This window comes from Tribolium castaneum, chromosome 6 (assembly GCF_031307605.1).
Source record: "Tribolium castaneum strain GA2 chromosome 6, icTriCast1.1, whole genome shotgun sequence".
NCBI classification, from domain to species: Eukaryota; Metazoa; Arthropoda; class Insecta; order Coleoptera; family Tenebrionidae; genus Tribolium; species Tribolium castaneum.
The window spans coordinates 7192070-7218137 of NC_087399.1; the positions used below are offsets into that span (position 1 = coordinate 7192070).

At 32.9% G+C, this 26068-nt stretch overlaps 1 protein-coding gene across 1 annotated transcript in view; it reads right to left on the reverse strand.

Annotated features, from left to right (window-relative positions):
* The window catches only part of LOC656959 (uncharacterized protein), a 50471-nt gene that overhangs the window by 5055 nt on the left and 19348 nt on the right, over nucleotides 1-26068 (reverse strand). The window contains exon 3 of the mRNA XM_008198484.3: nucleotides 12680-13766. Coding sequence (XP_008196706.1) covers nucleotides 12680-13234 — 555 coding nt within the window. The 5' untranslated portion in view covers nucleotides 13235-13766. The remainder of the gene's footprint in view (nucleotides 1-12679; nucleotides 13767-26068) is intronic.

Sequence of the window (26068 nt, forward strand, 5' to 3'; positions counted from 1 at the left end):
AATTTGCCAATGCCTTGGCTGTGATCCCACTTCAAAATTTAGAAGATCACAAACTTAAAATATTTTTTTAAATTGGTGTGGCGCCCTTATTTGTGATCGCAGCGCCTTGAGACGCACACCAATCACTTCCTTGGTCAATTTCCTACCAGAATCATCCACTCACCCCAAGATTTTGATGTAAAGTCGTGTTTAAATAAAAGTTTGCGCTTTTGTTGCGTGTGCGTTGATATCGACTTTATTATGTATCACGAAAGCGTTTTTCGTCACGTGTCCTTGTACTTCCCCGAGGCGTTTTACATAAACATCAATCACGGGCGCGTAACGACGTCATTATCGTCATCTGTCAAAGCCGGTCACGTGAAGTAGCATTTTTCTGATGCAAAAATGTATCTAGAAGTCGGCGAAATTGGTTGCCCATGGCGACGCCGTCGTCGTCGTCGCAGTCGGCCAAGGCTGCGTCGATCGGCCTTCTTGATTTCCGATATAGGTACCTGTTGATGCACCGCCGACTCGGATTGGGTTTGGGCAAACAGCGCGTAAAAAGATTGACGGCCTGTTTATTTATTGACGTTGAAACACTGAGCCTTATTTAAGGACGAGAGTAAACAAAACGACGATGTTTGTACGATAATCGGGGGGTTTTTCGATTAAGTGACGTTGAATTTAATGAAAAACGGTAAATTTGCGGTCGTAAACGCGACGAAACTAATTTCGAGGGGAATTTGATGAAATAAGGTCGAAAGGTTTTCGATGACATTTAAAGGATGTGTGCGAGGGTTAAGTGTCGGCGATAAAATATTGATGGGATGTTTCGAAGCTCTGCGATTTTCGACACTTTGCCTAATGAAAAACGAAATGGTGACTCGAACACGCTCACCAAACAATCCCTCAAGATTCGGTTGTCCTAGGAAGCCACTCTACTTCATAAATCACATACAGGGAAACCTCCCTTAACGGACACCTCTTCACAACGGACATTTTTGTAAAACCATTAAAGGTTCCCCATCGGTGTCCGTTGTTTTACTGTACTAAACAATTTTAAACTGTGACTTTGTCTCTCTTTATTCTGTGAACGTCACAAACTCAAAGGCTTAAGAATGGTATTGGCAATTTATGGCAAAAGAGAAAAAAAAAACTAGCAGATTTTTTGGTTAATTTGGGTCTTTTTCTGATTTGTTGAGTGTGAAAATCATCGACATTTAAAGGATGATAAATCTGCGATTTTTCGACAGTTTAGCTAATGATAAAAAATGAAAAATGTGTTCAAATAAACGCTAGGTAATATTCTCCCAAACTTTATTTGCCACCAGAAAAAAATATCTTCACAAATCACATTTTAAACAATTTTCAACTTTTTCTTTGTTTTTGTCTTTTTTTATGATAGTATTTTGCGACATCACTGCTAATTCCTTACCTAATTATTTCTGTAAAGTCATTTATAAGAATTCAAATATTGCCTTAGCAGTAGTCCTGATTCAAAAATGTTTGTGAAAATTACAAACAGGAAAAAATATTGTGGTCCCGTTAGTTTATGACGTAACAACTGGAAACAAAAACTAGGCAGTTTCGTCATACATTTGTATCCTTTTTTGAGTGTAAAAAAGATAAAAAAAATATTTAAAAAAGTGATGAATCTTTGCGATTTTTTGAAATTTGTTTAAAAGTTATCCATGACCTTTAAAAAGGATGATAAATCTGCGATTTTTCGACACTTTAATGAAGAAAAATAAAAATATCGCCTCAAAATACGTTTATATCAAACAATCGTTGATTAATCGGAAAATATTTTACTCCAAATTAAAGTCACATTTTAATAAACAATTTTAAACTGTGATATCTCGAACTTTATCTTTTATCGTAAAATTTTGAGAGATATTTATTAATTAATTTTTTACTACAATTATCTCTGTACGGATTCAATAATACCACAACTCTAGAATAGGCCTAATTAAACAATATTTGTGAAAATTACAAACTCGAAAAAAAATTTTTTGAGTTTAAAGATTTTTCCAATGATATTTAAAAAGTGATAAATCTTTGCGATTTTTTATTATTCCATCTAATGAAAAATGAAAACATCGACTCGAAATACATTTTTATCAAACGATCGTCAATCAGAAAACATTTCACTGCAAAAATATATTTCAATAAACAATTGACCTTTCAGACTTTTTTTAAATATAAAATTTTGAGACATGTATTTTTTTTTTCTAAAATTACTAAAAAACTAATTAGAAAATATGTGACTGCAAAGATCACATTTTAATAAACAATTTAAACTGAGATTTCTCGTACTTTATTTTTGAGACACAACTTTATTTTTTAGCTAAATTTTTACTAAAATTCGCTGTAAGGATTCAGATATTAGCATTGTATTGACAATAAGCTTGATTTAAAATGTTTGTAAAAATCACAAACTCAAAAAAATGTTAAAGTTATGGTGTCTTCGGTTTTTTAGCGAGTGAAAAAACCAGTCAATTTTTTAAATTAGTTTAATTTTAATTAAAATTAGATTAATTTTTCAATGATTTTTTCGATGATATTTAAAATAAAATGAATCTTTTCTATTTTTCGGTAATGAAAAATGAAAATATCGTCTCGAAATATGTAACATTTTCAAAAAATGTGTTTACTTTCTAGAAACATTTGACAAATCACTTTTGAAACAATTTTAAACTGCGAACTTTCTATTTTTATTTTTAATAATGGCTTTTTGAAACTTCACTAATCATTACCTTTAACTAATCTTCTACCAAAATCCTTGGCCTGACTTGACCTGATTAAAAAAAAATCAAAAAAAAAGGAAAAATCGGCATATTAGTCCATGTAGCAAGTGCAATTAAACATTAGTCGATTCCTTCCCATTATTTAAATTTCCGAGGGTAAATTATTTAAACATATATGTAATAGACATTTAATAAAAATTTGTTTCTTGGTTATTTTTAATTGTGTTCTTGTTTGAATTGAATAATATTTGTTAATTAATCTTCACTTTATTTTACTTTTATCTAGCAGCAGCTAGACTTCACCATAGCAGAATGCCAATGTGTATCAACATCTACACTGTAATTAATTAATAAAGACATTATTATTATTATTTTTTAATTAAAATTTAAAATAATAAGGTTCAAAAAAGGCCACAAAATCGACAATTTAGCTAAATAATCATTAACATTCCCTTAAAATTTAATTGACCTAAGAACTAAGAATTGACTTCAGAAATCATATTTTAAATAATTTTCAGTTGTAATCTTCATTTTTTCTGAGAGAATCATTATTAAGATCCAAAAATGGCCAATAAGTCACTCAAAAAAAGGGGATGACTTGTTAGTTTTTGTTGAACCAAGAAGTAATTTTGATGCATTTTGGTGGTGAAAAATAATGCTTTACCATAAATCCGGGCGGATATTGTGGGAAGGGCGCGATCTCTCTGGTCGCGATATGACTGGGCAGTTCGGCCCGTCCCTTCCTCAACTTCTTCCTGCGGAGACGCTGTTTCTCTCTAATGAGTAAGGCGGCTTGCATTCCTGCTGATGCTGCTGTGCTCATGCAACGTTGTCACCAATGACCGCGGCCGAACACCCGATCATCGTCACCAAATCAACGCTCGCCGAAAAGATCACATACAAAAATAGCACTATCACACTGTATATAGACGATATTATAGAAAGGCATTGTTCAGCATAAGCGTAGAGTTAGGCGTGTATAATATAAGTGGCAGTCGGACGAAGCAAGCGTGGAAGGGCAAAATTCTCCAAAAATATTTGCACAAAGATTGGTTCCGATGCTACAACGGTCGATTCTTTTTCTCTACATTTGGTTGATATGTTGATGGCCCCTTGGTTTTTTTGCATCGTACTTGGTCCTCGACGTTACCCCGGATCGAAACGGTTGCGCATTTCCAGCATTTTTCGACGCTTCAATTGCTCATTTTCCACCACGGAGACATGGACACGGGCAACACCTGACACACCAGGAATGTGAAAATCGGAACCTTTTACAAACTCTACAATTTTTTGCAAAATCACACAGTAAAAAATGTTGAGCCAATTTTACACTATTCTACTTGTTGATAAAAATACATTACTGAGCTTTCGTAAAAGTGCCAATTCGTAGATTAATGAATTTAACTGTTTCATAGTAAATTGAACAATCGTTTGTGTCATTAAAATCTACTCCAATACGCAATTTACTACTTTGGATGTCGAAATGAGGAGGTCTTGTGACTCGAGCGCATTTTTTTTTTCATTTGACACATTTTTTGTGCATTTAGGGCTTTAGGTATTTGGTAAATTACAACTTTTTAAAAGCAAAATTACCTTTAATTTACTTTTACAAAGAGTATTGTATTTTTTACCGAAAAAAGTGCTAACTGTTCCAATAATTTTGGCAATAACCGACATTATCAAAAGTCGGGTTAGTTTTGGGTCGAAAAACTGCAGAAGTGCAGAATTAATTTCATTAGGACGCTTGCCAGTAAAAAAATTGCAAAATGAGTGTAATTTTGAGTGTTTGCATAAAACATTATTACTATGTAATAATTATTATTTTAATTATGTTTCCAAAATAAAACTGTAAATACAGCATGGTCTAGCCCAGCTCCAGAGTGTCCCAAAAAACTGTGGCATCATAATAATAATTTATTATTATTAATGGCATGTTATTATTTTTGTGTGCTCATTAGGATGCCCTTTTAGCTACTTACATTTCCCCAAAAAAATCAAATCAGTTCAAGGATTACTGTTAAAAAAATAAAAAGGAAAAAAAAGCGGTTTTGAATTTTTATTTTTAAAAATTAATAAAAAATACAAACAGTCCTTTTTTGGTCTTTTGATAACATTATTGATAGGTACTCTTGAACAAAGTCTAAAAGACTTATAATTATTTGACTGATACGAATTACTACTAGATGTTCACAATTTACGTCCAATTTTTTTTAATTTAAGAACTTTATATTTTGTTTATTTTAAATGGAAATCTTTGTTTATTTTGATATCATTCAATGTGGGATTAAAAAATAAACTTTTTTCTTATTATAACTCATTTTGAGTTATTTGCTAAGCTAAAATCTTGTTTTGTCAACTATTTTAATAAGAAATTTAATGAATAGAAGTCAACAACCCTGTTTATTTGCGAATACTAACACATTTTGAGTTTTTTGCCGAATAAATTTGTGCATTTTTTAAGTTTTTTATTTTGATTAACACTACTTAATTCCTAAAACGATTTGAAAAATTTTAGGGATATGTAAAAAAACTAAAAAAGGTATGCTAATGAGCATAAAAATTAGTAGCATGCCATTAAAAAACATATTATTATGACGTCATGCTTTTTTGGGACACCTATATAGTCAAAAATATTTTCCTAAAATGCGTCTGAAAGTATAAATAACGTCTACAAAATCTCAAAAGTCCAACTTTACTAATAGCTGAGCTACGTAAGGTGGGAGCTGGACTGTAGCACCCTGCTGATTCAAAAAACCACTGAATTTTTAAATAAGTACTTAACCGGAAGGTTTATTGATTATTTAAGACAGGGAGTAATTAAAAATTTTATTTTTGCTACGTTTCGAAAAAAATAAAAAAAAACATAAAAAGAATATAAATATTAATTACTCAGTGCTCTAAATAACCAATAAATCTTCCGGTCATATTTTTCAAGAGCATAAATGTCATCTCAAAATTTGTACTTAAGTTTGAAAGATAATTTTCTGGCCGTTTTATTTACACAACTATTTTTGCAACAGATTTCATTTGAGTTTTCAGCAGTTTATCCAATGAAGAAAAATCAATTTCAACAAAGTTTTCCACAGTATGTTGACACTATAAAAAAGTTTACCTAAAATACTAAAGATTAACTAACAAACTAAAGACAGTGAAAACAAGTTTTTATTCTTAGTAAATTTATAAGTAAGTATTTTACAGACTTCTTACGCAACATATTTATTATGTCTTGTGTTGTATTCTTGCATTTTTACTTCAAATAAATGGTTACCATAATCGTAATAATTATTGGAATGTTTTAATACTCTCTATTTTTACAAATGTTAGTTGTTTAATTGGCTTAACAAATATGCCATAATAAGAAAATTGTATTATATAATTTGCATTTACTAACAAAAAAGAAAAGATGACTTAAAAAAAGTTTTTGGAAGAATACTTTTGGCAAAATAGCACCAAAAAATGGTTATTTTCACACCCTAATAAAACTAATCACTAGTAAATTACAATTTCTATGTAAACAATTGTAAAATTGGCAGAAATAAAATGTTTTTTTTCATATCTTTGTTATTAGTCATTTTTCAAAAAAATCCCCGAACTGGTGATTTTTTTTATTGCTACATTTTGAGATCATACTGACATTTAGGATGTCATTTGGGTTTGAGTTATGACGTAATTTTTATTTATATTCACTGTTTTTTAATAGTATACAGTTTTATCTTTTTGATAATAAGAAAATAGTATATTATATTATTTATAATTGGTAGAAATGCATCATTATATGTGAGTGAGAATTTTGACCCACGAGTGCGCTTGCGCTCGAGTGGGACACTTCTCACGATCTTATCTTATCTTATCTTATCTTATACCATTGTACATTATACCATTGATTTCTCTCACCGAAAACAATGGTATAATGTACCTAAAAAACTGCACCTGTAAGATAAAAAAATAAATTAGATTAATAATTACAAAAACAAAAATTGAATAAAATTAAAAAAATATTGAAAATTAGAAATAATGGGCTTTATTTTCTTGTTCTTAACTCACTTTATAAGCGGTAATTGTTTTTTATATATTTTTTGAATACATAATTATCATGAAAACACTTAATATAACATCTACACAAGAAAAAAACTTACAAAATAAAGCAAAAACGAAAAGATAAAGCTCTATGTAATACTTTCAATAACCTTTTTATTCTATTTTTTGAATTGTTTTTATATTTACTAAAAAATATAAAAACGTGTACTATCTACAACACTATCCAAAAATGTCAGTTGTTGTTAAAAAAAATAAATACAAATGACGTTATTACTCAAAAACGAATGACGTCAGATCTGTCATTATGATGTCAAAATGGAGCACTTCTGAAATCTTAAGAAAATAAAATTGCCCTCTTCGAGGATTTTTTGAACAAAATTACTCATAACATTGAAATTATATGAACTCAAGATCCGTAAGATTGTAATATTGCAAAAAAAATTGTAATTTGGGCAGAAATAATTGCCAACAGCACTGATGTCAAATTGGCAAAAAATGACATGAGATTTCTAGATTCACATTTTTTTCGTTATTTGTCTTTTCGTTTCTTACTGTGCGGTATTTATTTAGATGTGATTTTGCATTTTGCGGGCTTGGCTCGGCCCTGAGTGAAGAGGTCAAAGGTAAAAAAATAAAAATAGTTGGTATTTGTCGCGGCATTTATTCCGATATTTCCACATCCCTGATGGTGACACACGTTTCACGCCAGAACAGTGGTTTAATTAAGAAGGAAATATCCGGTTATTGTTTGCGAGAGAATGAAGGCCAATCAATAAAGCTGTTGTGATATATAAACACACCAATTGTAGTAAAACCGGGCAAATTACGAGACGCCAGCGACCCCACAAAAAACATTCATAAAACCGCACGACGTTCGCGTGCCTTTACCTTTTTAACACTCGTGTGATATTTTATGCATGAGTGTTTGATTTATCGACGAAATTCACAATAATAAAAAACATATTCGAATGTAAACAATTCAGCTGTGGAAAATCCAGTCATCGTTCCGGGCACGGAGTCACAGTGTCGTCCCCGGAAACCGATAAGGATTCGCTCGAAGCCGCATCGATTATGCCATTAACGGGACGACCCGGACGTACGCCACTGTACAGCCGAATCGATAACTTATTAACGGCGAATTTCCCCAGAGAGAGGCCTGATTTAATCAAGTGACATAACCGTTTTAATATTTAAAAGACATTAGCGGCTTTACGCACATAAAACCGGAGGGAAAAAACGTGTTTACGAGACACTTATCCGTTCGATTTTGCGCTAATTCGGTCTCGACGGAGCTTGACAGGTTTTAAAGTTCAATAAGCCCACTTGGCGGACCCACGCAACAGATGATTGCTGGGATTTAATGCGAGGAAAGCGCAGCGAAATTTCACAAAGATTGGACGGTTTGAACAAACATGAACTGATCCACAAGCTCATTAATGAAATAAATAAACTAGCTTTTGAACTGATCCAAGAAGTCTCTTCCCAAGTAACAATTTAACAAGAAATAAGAATAGTTCTTAAAACTATTAAAACTTAAAACTTTTTTTAAATAGTTTTAAAACTGTTTCAAGACATGCTCAAAGAGTCTTGTAAAACCTGATTTAGTGCAGTGAAATTGAAAAAAAGGTTTTATGGGAGCTGTAATAAAGATAAAAGTATAGATAATTTGGTTTTAATATATGTTTCGATACTTTTATAGGAAAAAAAAATATTTCTCGGAGCACAAGACTTATCATTTTTACATATTCATACAGCTGTGGTGAAAAAAACATGGGACAATCTTGTAGCTGAATTTTCGAAAAAAAAATATTTATAACGGACTTTAATCTGAAGTTTGATTATTTAATTATTTTACAAAGTAATCAAAACAATCATGGCCCACATTTTTAAAAGTGCGAATGATTCCTAAAAATTCATTCCGTGTTCAATATTTTCAAAAAATAGAGACAAGGAACAATAAATAGAAATTTTTGGTCTAGACTACGGATATCTAAAGGTTAGGGTATATAACGACGTACAAATAAAACGTTCCCGTCCTCGGTAGTCCCGTTTATGTCGCTAGAGAGCGCAGTTGTTCCATTACCATCAAAGCCAGTAGATATACTAAAGTAGCGACACGGACCTTGACAGGGCAACAATAACGATTATACACTCTACAGATGGCTCCACCATCAAAATTCAAAAACGTACGTCAAAAATGTCAAGATTTTTTCACGTTTGAAAAATTGGTGAATCAGAACAATAAATTCGGTGATCGTCTATAATTTCACCCTGGTTATTACAGTTTATGTGTACAGATACCATGAAACTTTCAAACTTGTGCTTCACTCACGTAAAAATAAATCAGATCGTCCCTAAATTCAACTGAACATTGCAATGAGAAAGGCTTTTAGAATGCGCAGAGTACAGCAACTCTTATGGACATTTCGAAGAAGGTGCTGGCGCTTCAACAGTGAATTCATTCCTTTAAAGAATTTGAACTATGTATTTAACGAAAAAGCCAAAAACACGTTCCAAAATAATAGTTGTTTGATCTCAAAAAATTGTGATACTTACATTTCTAATTTTAATAAACTCCTCTCTAAGTGTTTTTACAGTTTATCGTATTTAATTACTCCAAGATTTTAAATTGGTCGATTTATTTTTTTTTAATTAAATTTAATTTTTTCCCTCAACACTATAAACAACTGCTATGAAACCAAGACATTTTTCGCAATAAGAAAAGTAAATGTTTTCAATATTACCCGAGAGGTAAACCGCAGAAGAAATCAGTGTACAAAATTAAGTAAATAAAGAAATTTTAAGGAAATCACTTTAAAAATTTAGGGAAAATCAGAAGGAATCATGATGAAATTACAGGAAACCATTTGAGGTACGGTTTACACCTCGATATTACCTAAGAAATAGAAATAATACAACCTGAATTTCTCTTTATTATTTAAATGTTGTATAACATAGTTGCTATAAATAAGTGGCTATAAAAAGTCCACCAAACTTCGATTCGCTACAATTCCCAGATTTAGATGCATTAAATTTTGTGAAACGAAGGTCAGTGTAAGCAGAGCGGTCTTAAATTCTTTCCCATTAGGACAGAATCTAATAATTTAGAATGAATTTTCAAGGAAGTATTGTTTAAATCTACCTGAAATACTTATTGAAAATTTGGTATCTTAGAAATTTCTCTTTCAAGTTGGTACCTAACACTTTATGTTTCTGAAACAATTTTTGTTTGAATGAGTTTCCAGTATTCTCACACAGACCTGCTTCGTAATGTGGACGACTTTGAACAGTCTGGAGGCCCTTTTGTTTAATGTTTTTGGTGTCGATTTATTATTTACGTGATTTAAGCACAGGTTTGAAAGTTCCATGAAATCTGTTCATAACCAATAACCACAGTAAAACTACAGATGAACGCTAGAATCACTGTGCTCTTTACCAATTTTTCAAAAGTGAGAGAATCTTGACAGTTTTGACGTATGTTCAAAATTACTGACAATTTGACGAACCTTTAAAATTACAGCGTTATTACAAAAAATGTCGAGCCTTGGAAAACTAAACTGCCTGTTTAAATACATTCTCGATTTAAATCTATCATCTAACGTGACCTTTAACGAATATCTCTTTTGAGCATCCCCATTAGCAATTTTATTGAGTGAAGATTAAACGTAGAAACAGGGACAAAACGCACTTTCTAAGGCTTTTCAAGGCTACGCATTTTATGTAAATAATGCGGTATATGTCGAATTTCGATAGTTGCGCCCTCTCTAGAGTATATAATCGTTATTGTTGCCCTGTCAAGGTCCGTGTCGCTACTTTAGTATATCTACTGGCTTTGATTACCATCTAATATCTGCTTCAAAACTATAGAAACGACAACGTCGCATTTTCCAAATTATGTTCTTAAATAACATTGATAAAATTGTGAAATAGTTATTAGTGATTACAATAGATATAATTTTTTTGAAGCGCATGAATAATTTACAACAGATAACTATGAGAGAAAATGCGACATTGGCGTTTTTATAATTTTGAAACAGCTAATAAATTTTCAGAACAATGAGTTAGAAAAAATTTGTACAACGGCTAACACAAAGTAAACACAAAATGCAAGCAGATAGAGCATTAAATTCTCAACTCTAAGACAAAAATGTAATGTAGAAATTTTATCGTACACTTTATTAAAAAAACTTTTACCAATTTACACACTGCCCCATATTTATCGAAACTTCTTCAACAGTTAATGTATAATTTAACTTTCCGTTACTTGATCACCAGTAAAATGATACGAAACCGTCGCTTCAGCGTCTTTGAACGTCTTTAGGGCCTAAACCGTTGCCGATAAAGATGCATTCATGCGGACTTTTTTAAAGGAAATTTAATTCTCTACTAATTTTTTCGAACATGTTTCTCGTATCTTTAAAAGTATTCGTAGCGTCTTGAAAAATACAGGACAAAGCATAAATTTTCAATTTTAAATAATTTTTTTCTTATGAACATTTTATTCTTATGAAAATTTTTTTCTTAGTTTTTCTCAGTCTGTTAAGACATTTTTTTGAAGTAATTAGTAAACTGGTGTCAAAAGTCATATGTATTTTAAAAAATCTTGTGCTACAAACTTGTTTTATTAACTTTTTTAGTTTTAATATATTTTTTTAACGATTTTTTTAATGGTTCCCTAACACAATGACGAATAATTATTTTTAAATTTACTAACAGTCTTTTGCAGTTTTTTAAATAAAAAAATTGTAGAAGGAAATATCCTAGTAAACCGTTTCAAAAATAATTTATTTTTCCTGTTGATCAATTTTTTTGCGATCACGATTGATAGACAAAGTTGTCACATATCATTTACTTAAGATTATTTTTTTATTAATAACTTCAATACATAGTTTTTTATAATTCGACCACACACGAGTATCATTTTTAAAAAGTGTTAAAACACGATATGTAAGTAGAAAATTTTCAAACAATGGCCAGCTTTCTGATAAAATTCATTAAAAAGCTGTAAAATTTTAACGCACTTCATAAATACCGAAGTAATACACATTTGTAAAAATATATTTTTTATTAGATCTAGAAAATTAAAATTATCACAATTTCTTAAGACGTTTAAACAATGGATATTTTTAATTTAAATCAAACAGTAAAATATGTTTGTTGAAGGTATAAAACTGTATCTTCTAATTAAAATGATTTATAATTTATAAGAATATTAAATCTCAATAAAAGTCAATAGGTAAGTATAATTGACTTTTATAAAAAAAATGCCATGAGACACCTTACACTGTAGATAAAGCAATTTAAGTTAAAAACAATCAGCATACAGAACATTTTTAAAACCATTTAGTTTAAAGATGGTTTTATAAATCTACCATTTTCTAAAAGCTTCCCGACAGAAATTTTAACTGTTCAAAGCAGAGTTGGTTTATTTTTAATTAATGGAGCAATCGTTTTTATTTGTCATGGAAAAATCAAAAAATACAACGCAACTCTAATAGAATAGTGAGTTTAGATGAAGAAAATATGTATTTTCTTACAACAAGTGAGTTTTATGAAACACCTAAGACGTAATTATACTTTTATTACATCTACTGACCAGACAAGATTGTCTGGGAGTAAAAATTTTTAAAGACAACTGTAAAGAAAAAGATTTGTTATGAGTTTTGGGTTAAATAAATTGTACCCTTCTTTCTCGAAATAAATTTTTGTTTTCCTAATAAAATAAAATTTAATTCGAGAAAAGAGGGTAAAATTTATTTACCCAAAAAAAGCATTTAAATTGTTACTTGGGTTGCGCACACGTTAGCGTGTTATCATTTTCCCTTTTCTGATAAATAAGATTTCTATATGTGTCAGAAGTGTCGTGTGGTAATAATTGCATTGGGACGTCCCTCCCTAATCTCCCCGATAATCACCTCGGAAAAGGGATAATCCAGACTGCCATAGAGATCCCTCTCAAACTCGTACTTGTTGTCCCAGATCCTGTCCTTGATCTCGAAATTGCACAAATGGTTGCACTTATCCAGCAGCCCTCCCTCGGGACACTTCTCCATCTCCTCCACCTGTCTGACGAAGCTGCACCTCCGCTCCAGCCGGCCGTCCCCTTCGGGAATGAAGATCTGGGGCAGCTGGAGCGAGGGCGAGGCCGAGACGTGGTTCTCCACGAGGGAGGGCCGACTCTGGACCGGGATCGAGATGGAGGGGCTCTCCTTGAGCCGGCTCTTGGGCGGCTCCTTGAGGTGGTAGTTGGAGGCGGAGTGGCGGCGCTCGTGGGGCCCCTGCGGCGGGCGCAGCGCCCCGCGCTCCACCCGCGACAGCTTGGGCCCCCCATCGTCCGTGTAGTTGTGGTACTGCTTCGGCTGGTGCGGCTTGAGCTCCTTCTGGTTCTTGAGCTGCTGGAGCTGCTTCTGGCGCTGCCGCTGGCGCGCCTGGCGGGAGGCGAGCGAAGCGCCCCCTGCTGCCGCGTACATGGTCTTAATGACGGCCGGGGGCGGGGCCCGGGAGGGGCGGGGGAAGGAACTGGGGCTTCAGTTTGACTTTCGAGTGCCGGAGCACCTTTTGATTCACCGATAAATACAACATCGTTCGAAAAAATTACTACAAAATACTTTCATTCGTTTACAAAATATCGTTTCGGGGACTAGGCTAAACATTTCACTAACTCGTATAACAAATAACAAATAATTCGGCGTTTAGAACTAACATTAGGCTTCAACTTCTCGGTTTATTTATGTTACAGTAATCACTAATTTTAAATTGATATTGTCTTTTATTAGTTTCGTAGAGCCAACCGTTTCGTATTGCTTTTGGATTGTTTTCTCCTCTCGGCCTATTAGAATTGAACACATCGTTCGGAGAGGAGGGGAGGCCTGATTTTATTGGAACGAATCAAATAATAGGCGGGGCTAAATCAAGCGGGTAATTTAAATCCATTGTTACGATTATGGAAAATGGAAAACAAAGGAAGGTGAAATTCGACTGAAGGTAATCATGACGACGCCGCTGAAAAGAACCTTCCTTTAGTCAAAACACATACAACGACGAGAAAAGGCTTCCTTGAAATCTAATCGGGTTTGAGACCGAAACTCGATTCAAACCCAAATCAAATAAGCTTCCATTACGCCAGGTGATTCGATATTTCATTATCTAATAACAAAAATTTGCTTCAATGAGAGAAAATTCTGTAGACAGCCGCGAATCACGTTTTGAATAAATTTCAACTCGATCCGGAAAAGATGAAACGTGGTTTTAACCCTTAATCCTTATTTGTGCGCTCAGAAGCGACAATTAAATTCCATTCTAAATTCATTCCAGTTTATTAGAACGCGATTTGTCATGTTATTATTTTTCATAGGAACAAAGAAAACATTTTTAACAATCACATTATGAATGTGATTATAAAAAAACTAAACGTTTGTGTTTCGGTTAATCCTCAGAAGTTATAAGAAATAAGCTTACCTAATGATTAACTTATTTTTCTATAAAAAAATATTACGTTCAAATAGCATCAAAAAATATCGTAACATTCTGTCTTTTAAAAATAATAGTAGTTTATTATATGGATTGAACCAAGAATAACGCACAAAGGTCACAACATTATTATCAGACATTTTTCCTCGAACAGGTCATTTTTTTAATGCTATATTTTAACATCGTAGTGACATTTATTTATTTATTTATTTTTTTAAATGAAACACAACAATTTTGTTCATTGTTTTAAATAGTACACATTTAATAATAAAAAAATAAAATTAAAAACTGAAAAAAATATTTAATAAAATTAATAAAATATTGATAATTAAACACAAGGGTTTTATTTTTTGTTCTTGTCATATTTTATAAGCGGCAATTGTTTTTTTAAATATTTTTTGTATAATTACCATGAAAAAATAATATGAAAAATAACCACTAAACAAATAACAAAAAAACAATCGACCCTAATAAAATAAACGAAAAGGTAATCATTTTGTGTAAAACTCGCAATGATTTTAATAAATTTTTTATTTTATTTTCTTCTTTTTTACTTTTTTGCTTAATTTTTTTGATCCTTTGTACTTACCGGAAAGATAAAAATGTATACTATGTAAAACACTAATGAAAATTGTCATCTGTCTTTAAAAAAATTAAAAATTACTTTTTACTTCCAAATTGACGTCAGAAATGTCATTATGACATTAAAATAAAGCATATAAAAAATCGACTTGTTTGAAAATAACAGTCATAACGAAGATATGAATTTGGTGCGTTACTTTTGTTTCAGTCTGTACAAGCGATATGTCAGCTAGTGCCAACTTTCCTTTACGTGTATAATATATAGAACGTTTTCTCTTATAGGCTCAAAGGTAAATTTTTTTCAACGATAAAACAAAAGAATTATCAACAGAATAAAAAAATCAAAAAATCACCAATGATCATTTTATTTATCAAGTACGATAAACTAAAAAAATAAGTAAATCAAATAATGTACCATAGTAACCATTTGTATCTATGGAATTACCAACAACGTTATTAATACCTATACAAGAAAACTCCTTATTTAGTGATTTTATTTTTTATTAAAAAGTAGTACATAGTTTTTTAATACATTTTTTAGAGGCTGTCTTATATGACCTACTATGATAGTGTATTTTTTCATTCCATTTGAGCGTCTTAAATTTTTTCATAAACCATTTTAAGTTAAAATTCGGTTAGAAATATTTAAAACGAGATAAGAACTAGTCTGAGCTAACGTTTTGATGAGCTAAATTAGCAGGCAATCAACAATACAATGATAAAAATTGTTCAACGACATTCGTAAAAATATTAGGGCATGCTGCGAGTTTTTTTTAATAATGAACACTTGATATCACTACAATCAGCATTTTATGTTCAGCAAAATAAAATCTCCACTATATGTGTGCCAACGAAACGTATTTTCTCCCTTATTATGGGTCGCAGACTTGGCACAAGTACTTTGAAAGTGACAAAAACAACGAAATTATGTCGAATAATATTAGAACTTTCGCCAATTTTTAAGTGAGGTTAAATACCCGTCGTTTGCTTGTAAGACCCTCACTTTTCCAAGCAGCCGTCCGTCGGTCCGTTGAATATTTATCGTTCACGAAAACGTAGATATTTATCATTCGGTTCTGACGGTCGGCAAGTGGTCACCGGGGACCAATCCTCGCTCCCAAGCATCGAAATATCCCTAATAGTAAAAAACCCCAACCACCTTCAGATTCTTTTTCGTTTCTGTCACGCCACATGTTAATAAACCAGCCACAAATGCGACTTCTGTCGCATTTCCATCATCTCCAAACATATCAATATCATGTTGACATCAAAGTGTCGCAAATAAGAAAATCAGAGAGAGGGGCGAACTCGATTTCCGCGGATGTGTTTGCGGCGACCTACTACCCTTTGACATTCTTAGAGGGCTTCCGGTCGTCGATACGGCGTCGCATGAATTTTTTGCCGTTGTTTGTTCCATCGAAAGAGTTTAAAGTTGGAGATGACGACGCTTTGTGGCGGTTAAACACGCCTTTTGGACGAGCTGTTGCATGATGCCGGCGCGCACGCGACCTGAATTACACTCCTATTAATTAAAATTAGAGCTGGAGGGCGGCGGTGGCGAATTTAAACGCTCAAAAGCTAAAATCTTCCGAAAATCGGAAAGGCAAAAAATGGTGGATGCGCCGGGCTAAAACTAAAACACCAAGAAGGAATTCGAATTTAATGACGAAACTTGGCACAAATGGTCGACTATTTGCCAGTAATAAATGATTAAAATTTGAACGATTTTAATCAAGTAGTAAGGGAGTTTTTAACATTTAAGTTGTTTTACCAGCAAGTGTTATTCTTACAATTTTTTGCTTTTCTGACTATCTTTTTACCAATTTGCATTCTGTTCCATATTTTTCAAAACGCTGGGAATACGGTTACAGATACAAGAAAAATGTTACGAAGAAAGTTGTAGAGAATTAAATTTCCTACAAAAAAGTACGCGAGACCATATCACTATCTTTGACCATTTAGGCCACAAAGTCGTTCAAAGACACTCAAGTGACGGATTTGCGTCATTTTACTAGTGGTCAAGCATTGAAAATTAATTTATACCTAAACAGTTAGAGATACAAATATGGTGTCGCAGACTTTTTTGTAAAGAATTTAATTCTCTACAACTTTGTTCCTTACACATTTTTTGTATCTACGACCGTATTCGCAGCGTTCACAAAAATATAAGGTGGAACGCAGTCACAAGGCGAAAAATGGTGGATGCGCCGGGCTAGAACCTAAAAACACCCAGAAGGAATTGGAAATTTTTGACGAAACTTGGCACAAATTGTCGACTATTAGCGAGTAATAAATGATTAAAATTTGAACGATTTTAATCAAGTGGTAAGGGAGTTCTTAACATTTAAGTTCTTTTACCAGGAAGTGTTATTGTATGATGTATGATTTTTGGACTACAAATAAGGGTTTTTCATTTAGAGAAATTGCTAGTCGTTTGGATAGAAATCGAAGTATCATTTAGCAATGTTATCAGTCATAGACTGGAGAAGGCCCAGGACAGCGCGAAAAAGAAAGCATACTTTAAAAAAACAAATGAAGTCCAAAATGGTCTTTTTCAAAGTATGGCTATAATTTAATTACAAGACAAATATTTGCCCAATGGGTGGGTTTAAAGGTCGTCTTTTATCACGTTAGACTGTTTACCATCGAAATTGGTCATCTGTTTCCTGTTGGATTTACTTGGTATGGGAGGAATGGGCAAAAAGGCATATCTAAGCCTGACCCATGAAACTTTTATTTCAAAACACAACGCGTTTCAACCATAATGTGGTCAATATATACAGTGTATATTTTCACCTGAGGATGACCCACTTCGTGGTTGAAACACGTTGTCTTTCCAAATAAAAGTTTAGGTGTGTCAGGTTTAAGCTGTGTTTTTGCTCATTCCTCCCATAATTAGGAAATCCAACAAAAAGCAGTCCAAATGACCTAATTCGATGGTAAACAGTCAGATGTGAAGTACGACAACCTTCGAACTCAACCATTGGTCAAAAATTTTTCTTGTACTTGAATTATTGCCATAATCCGAAGATGACCATTTTGGACTTCATTGTTTTTTTTTAAGTCTGCTTTTTCTTCTGCTTTATCCTGAACCTTCTCTAATCAATGACTGAACATCGCACAATGGTCCTTGGATTTTTATTCAAACAAATAGCAATTTCTCTCAATGAAAAAACACCTATCCATTTCCCAAAAATTGTGCTTCTTTAAAGTTTGCTTAATTCTTGCTAATTTTTTTTGTCTAACTCTAGGCATATTTTCGTTTTTATAACACTTAAAACTAAACGAATTTAAAAAAAAAATCACTTCAAAAGTTGTCAGAAACGCAAAAAATTGGAAGAACAACACTTGCTGGTAAAATAGATAAAAACTCCTTAACCACTTGATTAAAAACGTTCAAATTTTAACCATTTAATAGCTGCTAATAATCTAACAATTGTGCCAAGTTTTATCAAAAAATTCCTATTCCTTCTTGGTGCTGCAATTTTGATGACATTGAGTATATTTTTGTGCGAGCAGCTCCAATTGTCTTAAAAGTTGCAAAGAAGCGGCGAATCTAATTAGGAAGTTTGGGTCAAGTCGTAAAGTTCCGTTGTTGGGAATATCTCTGGAAAGAGTCGTTAGATGATTAGAGCCGTCTTGTTAATTACAGACCCGAGGCTTGTTGACACTGGCGATATTAAAGCCACGGAGAGAAAGCATCACATTCGTAAGTTGCTCTCATTAAACGTGTTTGTGAATTTTCCGAAAGATTAGAACGGATCGGATTGGACCCAAGGTTGCACCTCAAACTCAATTAAAACGCGGTACGCAACGCGAAATCCAATTAGACGCGACGTTTTACGAATAAATAATGCGTGATCGATGAAAATTCATCGTTTGGCTTATTGCCTTATCCAAGTGAGGGTAGAATGACCTGCTTTCGGCCGGCAAATTCGTTACCTTATTCTGTACTTGCGCACTCATCAAATATTTAACAGGAATAGCATTAGAAACATCAATATTTGTGTGGAGGAAAAAATGGTCAATGCTTCCAACAAGACGGGAATCGATGCAAATGCTAATAGCCCACTACAAAGGGATAGCATGACAGTAAATTCCTTCCTTTGGACTATTATCACGCTAAGTGATAATACTTTCCAGATTTGTTTAATCCCGGTGCGTGTGTGGAATTGCTATAGCAAGCCTAAATGTGTTTGCTTTTATAAAATATAAATCAGGTGGTGGTGGATTCGACACAACGCCACAGATTCATCATATCGCGAAATCTGACGGCAGTAAAAAAATGATGTTCGAACAAATTTTATTAGGGAATAAAAATCATGATATATGAACGTCGGAGTCCATCTTGGCCGTGATTTATAACACAAGATTTATTTTTTGCCAAATTGTGAGATAAGCGACCATTTTTCCTAATTTACGGACAATTTTTATCGATGTACCATCAATGAACGTTGGGGTTACACACAGCCACCTGAGGGCACCCCTAACAAAATCAAATTTTATGTTACATTATAATTTATTCCATCGTAAACAATAAAATGGGATATTATCTACTGATTAGTTCATGGTAAAACGAAATTTTATCGTCAAGAGTACGGATATCTAAAGGTTAGGATATGAAACGACGTACTAATAAAACGTCCCCGTCCTTGATAGTTACGCTAATGCCGACAGAGAGCGGAGTTGTTCCATTACTAAGTTTTCGGAGCAATTAATTCGAAAAAATGGTTGTACTTGTATAACTGTTAACACATGTTAACAAACAAAAAATACAATCAGATGGAGCATTAAATTCTCAATAATAAGACATAAACAAAATGCAAAAATTTTTTGGTAAACTATATTTAAAAAATTTCAAAGTTTTACAATTTGCATTCTGTTCCATATTTTTCAAAACGCTGCGAATACGGTTACAAATGCAAAAAAAATGTTCGGAAGAAAGTTGTAGAGAATTAAATTTCCTACAAAAAAGTCCGCGAGACCATATTTGTATCTTCAACCATTTAGGCCCCAAAGTCGTTCAAAGACGTTCAAGCGTTCTCCGCAGTAATGACGTAATAATTCCAACTTTAAATGGAAATAATTAGAGTTAGAGAGCTACGTTGATAAGCGTTCTCAGTACTTTCATTTAAAATAAAATTGTTTTTACGTTACCAATGCTATTTGTTATCAAATACAGGGTGACTCAGGGGTGTCTAATCGGTCTATAACTTTTTTGCTATTTAAAATATGGCCATGCTGTTTTCATTATACGATAGATCGACTTAAAGTAAACAAACTCTAAATATTTTTATTATACACAGGGTGTTGTAAACCAAAGTTATATTTTTTCAAATAGAACGGCCTATATATTTTTGCATAATTAGATTCCACATAAAAAATAATATAACTTTGTATAAATTATTATAGGTCTGTGTCTTTTCGTTTCGGAATTAATCAACTTTTCCTTATAAAAAAGGCAAATTTTTGAAAAATCAATGAATATTTTCCGACAAATTTGCCACAGAAAAACTCAAAATACCTTGTAATTTTTATTTTTAATTTAATTATTACTTGATACATAAATAAATTTTACACATCAAAATTTAATAATAAAATAAATAAAAAAAGAAAAAAATTCTTGAACACTTTAAGAAATAAATCTAATTTGTTATACAAACCGCATATTGTTAGAATGCTTATAAAAAATGCTATCGATACGTGTAAAGAAATAAATGGTGTTCCATTTGAAAAAAATGAGTTATTCAACTTTTTGCGTTTTGGCACACTCTGTATAATATCTGCGTGCTTTAACCAAAAGTCGTCTTTTCGCTAAAACTACAAGATATTCTGAATTTTTCTACTGCTAATTTATTGGAAAATATTTATAGGCGACTTCGCAGTGATTTTTCAAAAATTCGTCTTTTTTATAACGAAAACTTGAATAATTCTAAAACAAAAAGAGATAGACCCCTGATAGTTTATATAAAGTTACATTATTTTTGCCTAGAATCTAATTATACAAAAAAATAGGGTGTTCCATTTAAAAAAATATATATAACTTTCGTTAACCACCCTGTGTATAATACAAATATTTTTAATTTTTAATTAACAGCATGGCACTATTTCAAGTAACAAAAAAGTTTTAGACCGATTACGCACCCTCGCGTCACCCTGTATTTTTTAATAATTTGTACAGCTGTAGAGTCGAATAATTTTGAAATTTTTTAATAATTTGAAACCTTTTACACTATATCAGAAGAAGGCTGAAAACCGGTATCGAAATGAAATTCGAACGCGTTGCCAACTTAAACCTGATTATTTTCCGCATTTTTATGGCCCCATTTCGTGCATTCTGCACGCCCTATGAAATGAATAAGAGATGTCACTAGTGGTTGAATCTCGCCGTTTCTTCCGTGCCTCTCAGCCGCCTTGCCGGTCAATTATTCACTAAAATATTCACTTTAGCGAAAACTTAAATAAACAAAACGGCGATATTTCGTGTTGCATTTATGCAGAGTCTAATTAAGAGCAAAACCGCCTTTATAAATATTAAAACGAGGTGGAAGTTGTTCGGGGAATTAGAGCCGGTCCTGTGTTTTTTCCTTCCGTGGGGTCGAGGTATCGATTCGGTGGCGAAGTAAACAATTTTCGCGACCTAATGGTCTGTTGATCGACGTTTCGACCTTTAAACGGTGTCCGCGAGCGTCGTAAATGTGGATTAAATGGTAAAATTCGTTCCGTTGCTTGATTCGTTCCGACGATAGGTCACTGGAATTGTTTGCATGTTGGCGGTTCGTGTCGATGATATCGCGGGAAATACACGAAATCTTCGGAGCCGAAAAAGCCACTCTTGTTCACTTCGGAACGGACAAAGCGCCGTTTGACACTCGGTCTCGATTCGTGATTAATTAGACTTATTTTAAAAGGCGGCCTCCGAAATGTTTTTTACGTGAAAATAAATCACTGAAAATTGACCTAAAAACGATCTTGACACAATTGTTTATGGCCACGTTAGCGTGCGGGTTGATACTTGGAAACTAAACCAAATCCTGATGGAGAATATGCCGCAGAGTCGTTTAGTCTTCATTTCAAGACTCGAAAGTAGTGTAAAGAATAGTTATACTCAGTGTCTTAAAAATTGCAACACCAAGAAGGAATAGGAATTTTTTGATAAAACTTGGCACAAATGTTAGACTCTTAGCACGTATTCAATGATTAAAATTTCAACGTTTTTGATCAAGTGGTTAAGGAATTTTTAACACTTAAACTCTTTTACCAGCAAGTGTTGTTCTTCCCATTTTTTGCGTTTCTGACAACTTTTGAAGTGATTTTTTTTAAATTCGTTTAGTTTTAAGCGTTATGAAAACGAAAATATGACAAAAAAAAATTACCAACAATTAAACAAATTTTAAAGAAGCACAATTTTTGGGAAACGAATAGATGTTTTTTCATTTAGAGAAATTGCTATTTGTTTGAATAAAAATCCAAGTACCATTATGCGATGTTCAGTCATTGATTAGAGAAGGTTCAGGATAAAGCAGAACAGAAAGCAGACTTAAAAAAAAACAATGAAGTCCAAAATGGTCATCTTCGGATTATGGCAATAATTCAAGTACAAGAAAAATTTCTGAGCAATGGTTGAGTTCGAAGGTCGTCGTACTTCACTTCTGACTATTTACCATCGAGTTAGGTCATTTGGACTGTTTTTTGTTGGATTTCCTAATTATGGGAGGAATGAGCAAAACACAGCTTAAACCTGACACACCTAAACTTTTATTTGGAAAGACAACGTGTTTCAACCACGAAGTGGTCATCCTCAGGTGGGAATATACACCGTATACATTGGCCACATGATCATCGAAACGCGTTGTGTTTTGAAATAAAAGTTTCATGGGTCAGGCTTAGATATGCCTTTTTGCCCATTCCTCCCATACCAAGTAAATCCACCAGTAAACAGTCCAAATGACCAATTTCGATGGTAAACAGTCTGACGTGATAAAGGACGACCTTTAAACCCACCCATTGGGCAAAAATTTGTCTTGTAATTAAATTATAGCTATACTCCGAAGACGACCATTTTGGACTTCATTTGTTTTTTTAAAGCATGCTTTCTCTTTCGCGCTGTCCTGGGCCTTCTCCAGTCTATGACTGATAACACTGCTAAATGATACTTCGATTTCTATCCAAACGACTAGCAATTTCTCTAATTGAAAAACCCCTATTTGTAGTCCAAAAATCATGCTACTTTCAAAACCGCTTAAATTGTTATTCATTTTGGTTTTGTCGTCTCCAGGCCTAATTGCGCTTTTAGAACACTTAAACCTAAACAAATTTAAAAAACAACACATAAAAAATAGTCAGAAAAGCAAAAAATTGAAAGAATAACACTTGCTGGTAAAAGAACTTAAATGTCAAGAACTCCCTTACCACTTGATTAAAATCGTTCAAATTCTAATCATTTATTACTCGTTAATAGTCGACAATTTGTGCCAAGTTTCGTCAAAAACTTCCAATTCCTTCTGGGTGTTTTTAGGTTTTAGCCCGGCGCATCCACCATTTTTCGCCTTGTGACTGCGATCCACCTTATATTTTTGTGAACGCTGCGAATACGATCGAAGATACAAAAAATGTGTAACGAACAAAGTTGTAGAGAATTAAATTCTCTACAAAAAAGTCTGCGACGCCATATTTGTATCTCTAACTGTTTAGGTATAAATTAATTTTCAATGCTTGACCACTAGTAAAATGACGCAAATCCGTCACTTGAGTGTCTTTGAACGACTTTGGGGCCTAAAGGGTTACAGATAGTGATATGGTCTCGCGTACTTTTTTGTAGGAAATTTAATTCTCTACAACTTTCTTCGTAACATTTTTCTTGTATCTGTAACCATATTCCCAGCGTTTTGAAAAATATGGAACAGAATGCAAATTGGTAAAAATTTACAATTTTTTTAAACATACTTTACGGTAAAATTTTTGCATTATATTTATGTCTTACTATTGAAAATTTTATACTTTATCAGCCTGGATTTTTTTGTTTGCTGTGTTAACCGTTATACAAATACAACCGTTTTTTCAAAATCATTGAAACGGAAACGTTTTATTTGTACGTAATTTCGTATTCTGACCTTTAGATATCCGTAATCTGGTCCAATTTTAAGAGAACTATTCAAACATCTGTCAGGTTTTTGGTGACTGAAAGGGTTCAGTGATACAAGAGGTCTGTGACATCACATTCTCTTGCTTATCACGCTTATTTTTCATCGCAAAAAAATCTACTAGTATAAAACAAATGATCATTCCATGTTTGGACACACCTTTCTGTTTTAATTAACGAAATGTAGTAATACCACAAATTATCCAAAAAATATATACTGCAAATTTTTGGAATAGTATTTATGGCAACACGAAAACCATTAAATTTCAAACGTTGTCAGAATTTTAAAAGTCAATTTAATATTGAATAGAAAACTATTTGGCTGTTTAAAACAGTCAAAAGTTCCTATACCTATTTAGAGTTGGCAACAAAATCAAATTTTGCTTGGGCACCGGTAAGGTGGTCATGTAAAAAACTAGGGCAAAAAAGCGTCAAACGGGCCATTTCCGGCCTAAATATTTATCAGTCAAAAGCGGCCGTTTTAATTATCTCGCTTCCGGTTTTTCCGGAAGTGATGTCGGCTCAGTGATGGATCATTCGTCGTGCAATATCCGTAAAGAAATGATTTGGACGTAGTTGCGTGTGGCGTACAAGTAAGTAAATTAGACGATTACGCAGTGGAGCGATAAAATCTCCGAAGAGTTGGGACAATGAACGAATTACTTTTTGATGAGGATTTGAAAAGAGCCGCTTTGAAAACTCTCGTAAAATCTCTGAACGTTTCGCGATAACAAACTTTCCTGTAATTACAAGTCTCGTAATCATTTGATCGGATCAACTAATTACATGTCATGTCATAAACCATCCACAAGTGTTTCGAAATCAAATCAATATTTTTTGTGCCGCTCTCGGGGGAAAAATTCAATTGGCCGAAGTTCGGTCGCCGGCGTCTCGAAAATACTTGATGAAGTCGCTGCTTCGATCATTTGCCTCCGGAATTTTAATTGCGAACTCAGGGCCGGATTACGCCGCTCCAAGTGCACATACAGGCTGTTCCGTCTAAACCCCACAGTGTTGGAAATTTTAACAATGATAGTCACGTGCAAATTTGCATACAACCGTAATCCGTTAGGTCCTGGACAATGAAAACTTTCTTATTTTAAATGTTTTTTTACAGCATTTTTGGATTACTCGAGTTACTTTAAGGGAGTTTTTATTACCTTTTTCTATACCTAAATTTACTCGTTTCCGAAATATTTACAGTTTTTTGAAAAGTTTTGGATTTGCATCTTTGACTCAAAAAATCGATAACTCTGCCGTTTTTTAAGATTTTGAAATCATTTTTGGCTTTTTTGAAAGACAAAGTTTAGATCCTTTCTTTGGTGTTTCCAGATTCCTAAAAACAAATTAGCAAATCCCAAATTTTTAAGATTAAGTTTGCAGATCACTCATAACTCAAAACTTCCTAATAAAATGTCACAATTTTTATTTTACTAAATAGTAGAGAATTTAATTTTTTATCGATCTGTATTAACATTTCCTACGCTTATGTTTAACAGTTTTCAAATTATACGAACTTTTTGTTGGCATTAACTCCTTTCGCATAGGTTGCCATGAAAACTTGAATAAAATATATATAAAAAATCAAAATTTTTCTAATCTAAATTTATTGATTTTATTTTGTTTTAACGAAAATGAGGCCAAAATTTTGAATACAACTTATAGTTTATTCATTTTTTATTTGTCCAACTGTACATAAATATCTGTAGCGAGTAAAGAATTTCTGACAGTGTCAAAGATATCAAACATAACATAAAAATTATCACAGATTAGTAGGGAATGCTTACACAGATCGTTGCAGAATTAAATTTTCGTCCACTAAAGACCGGTTTGTAGAAGTGTCGTTAATTTAATTCGCAATTAAATGCATGATTAATTGATCACGTGACGAAATTGAACAAATGTGATTGGTCTTGCTAACTTTTAACAACAAATTAAAATTTTTATATAAACCGGCCCTTAGTAAAATAAAAAAAGGGGTATTCCATTTAAAGAAATGCACATACAGTCTGTAAAAGTTGTGCAAAAATAACGTTAAAATTTTGGAATTTGTAATTTTTTTCCAATTTTGAATACGCTGAAGGAACGATATAGGCTTTCTTTTTTTCTA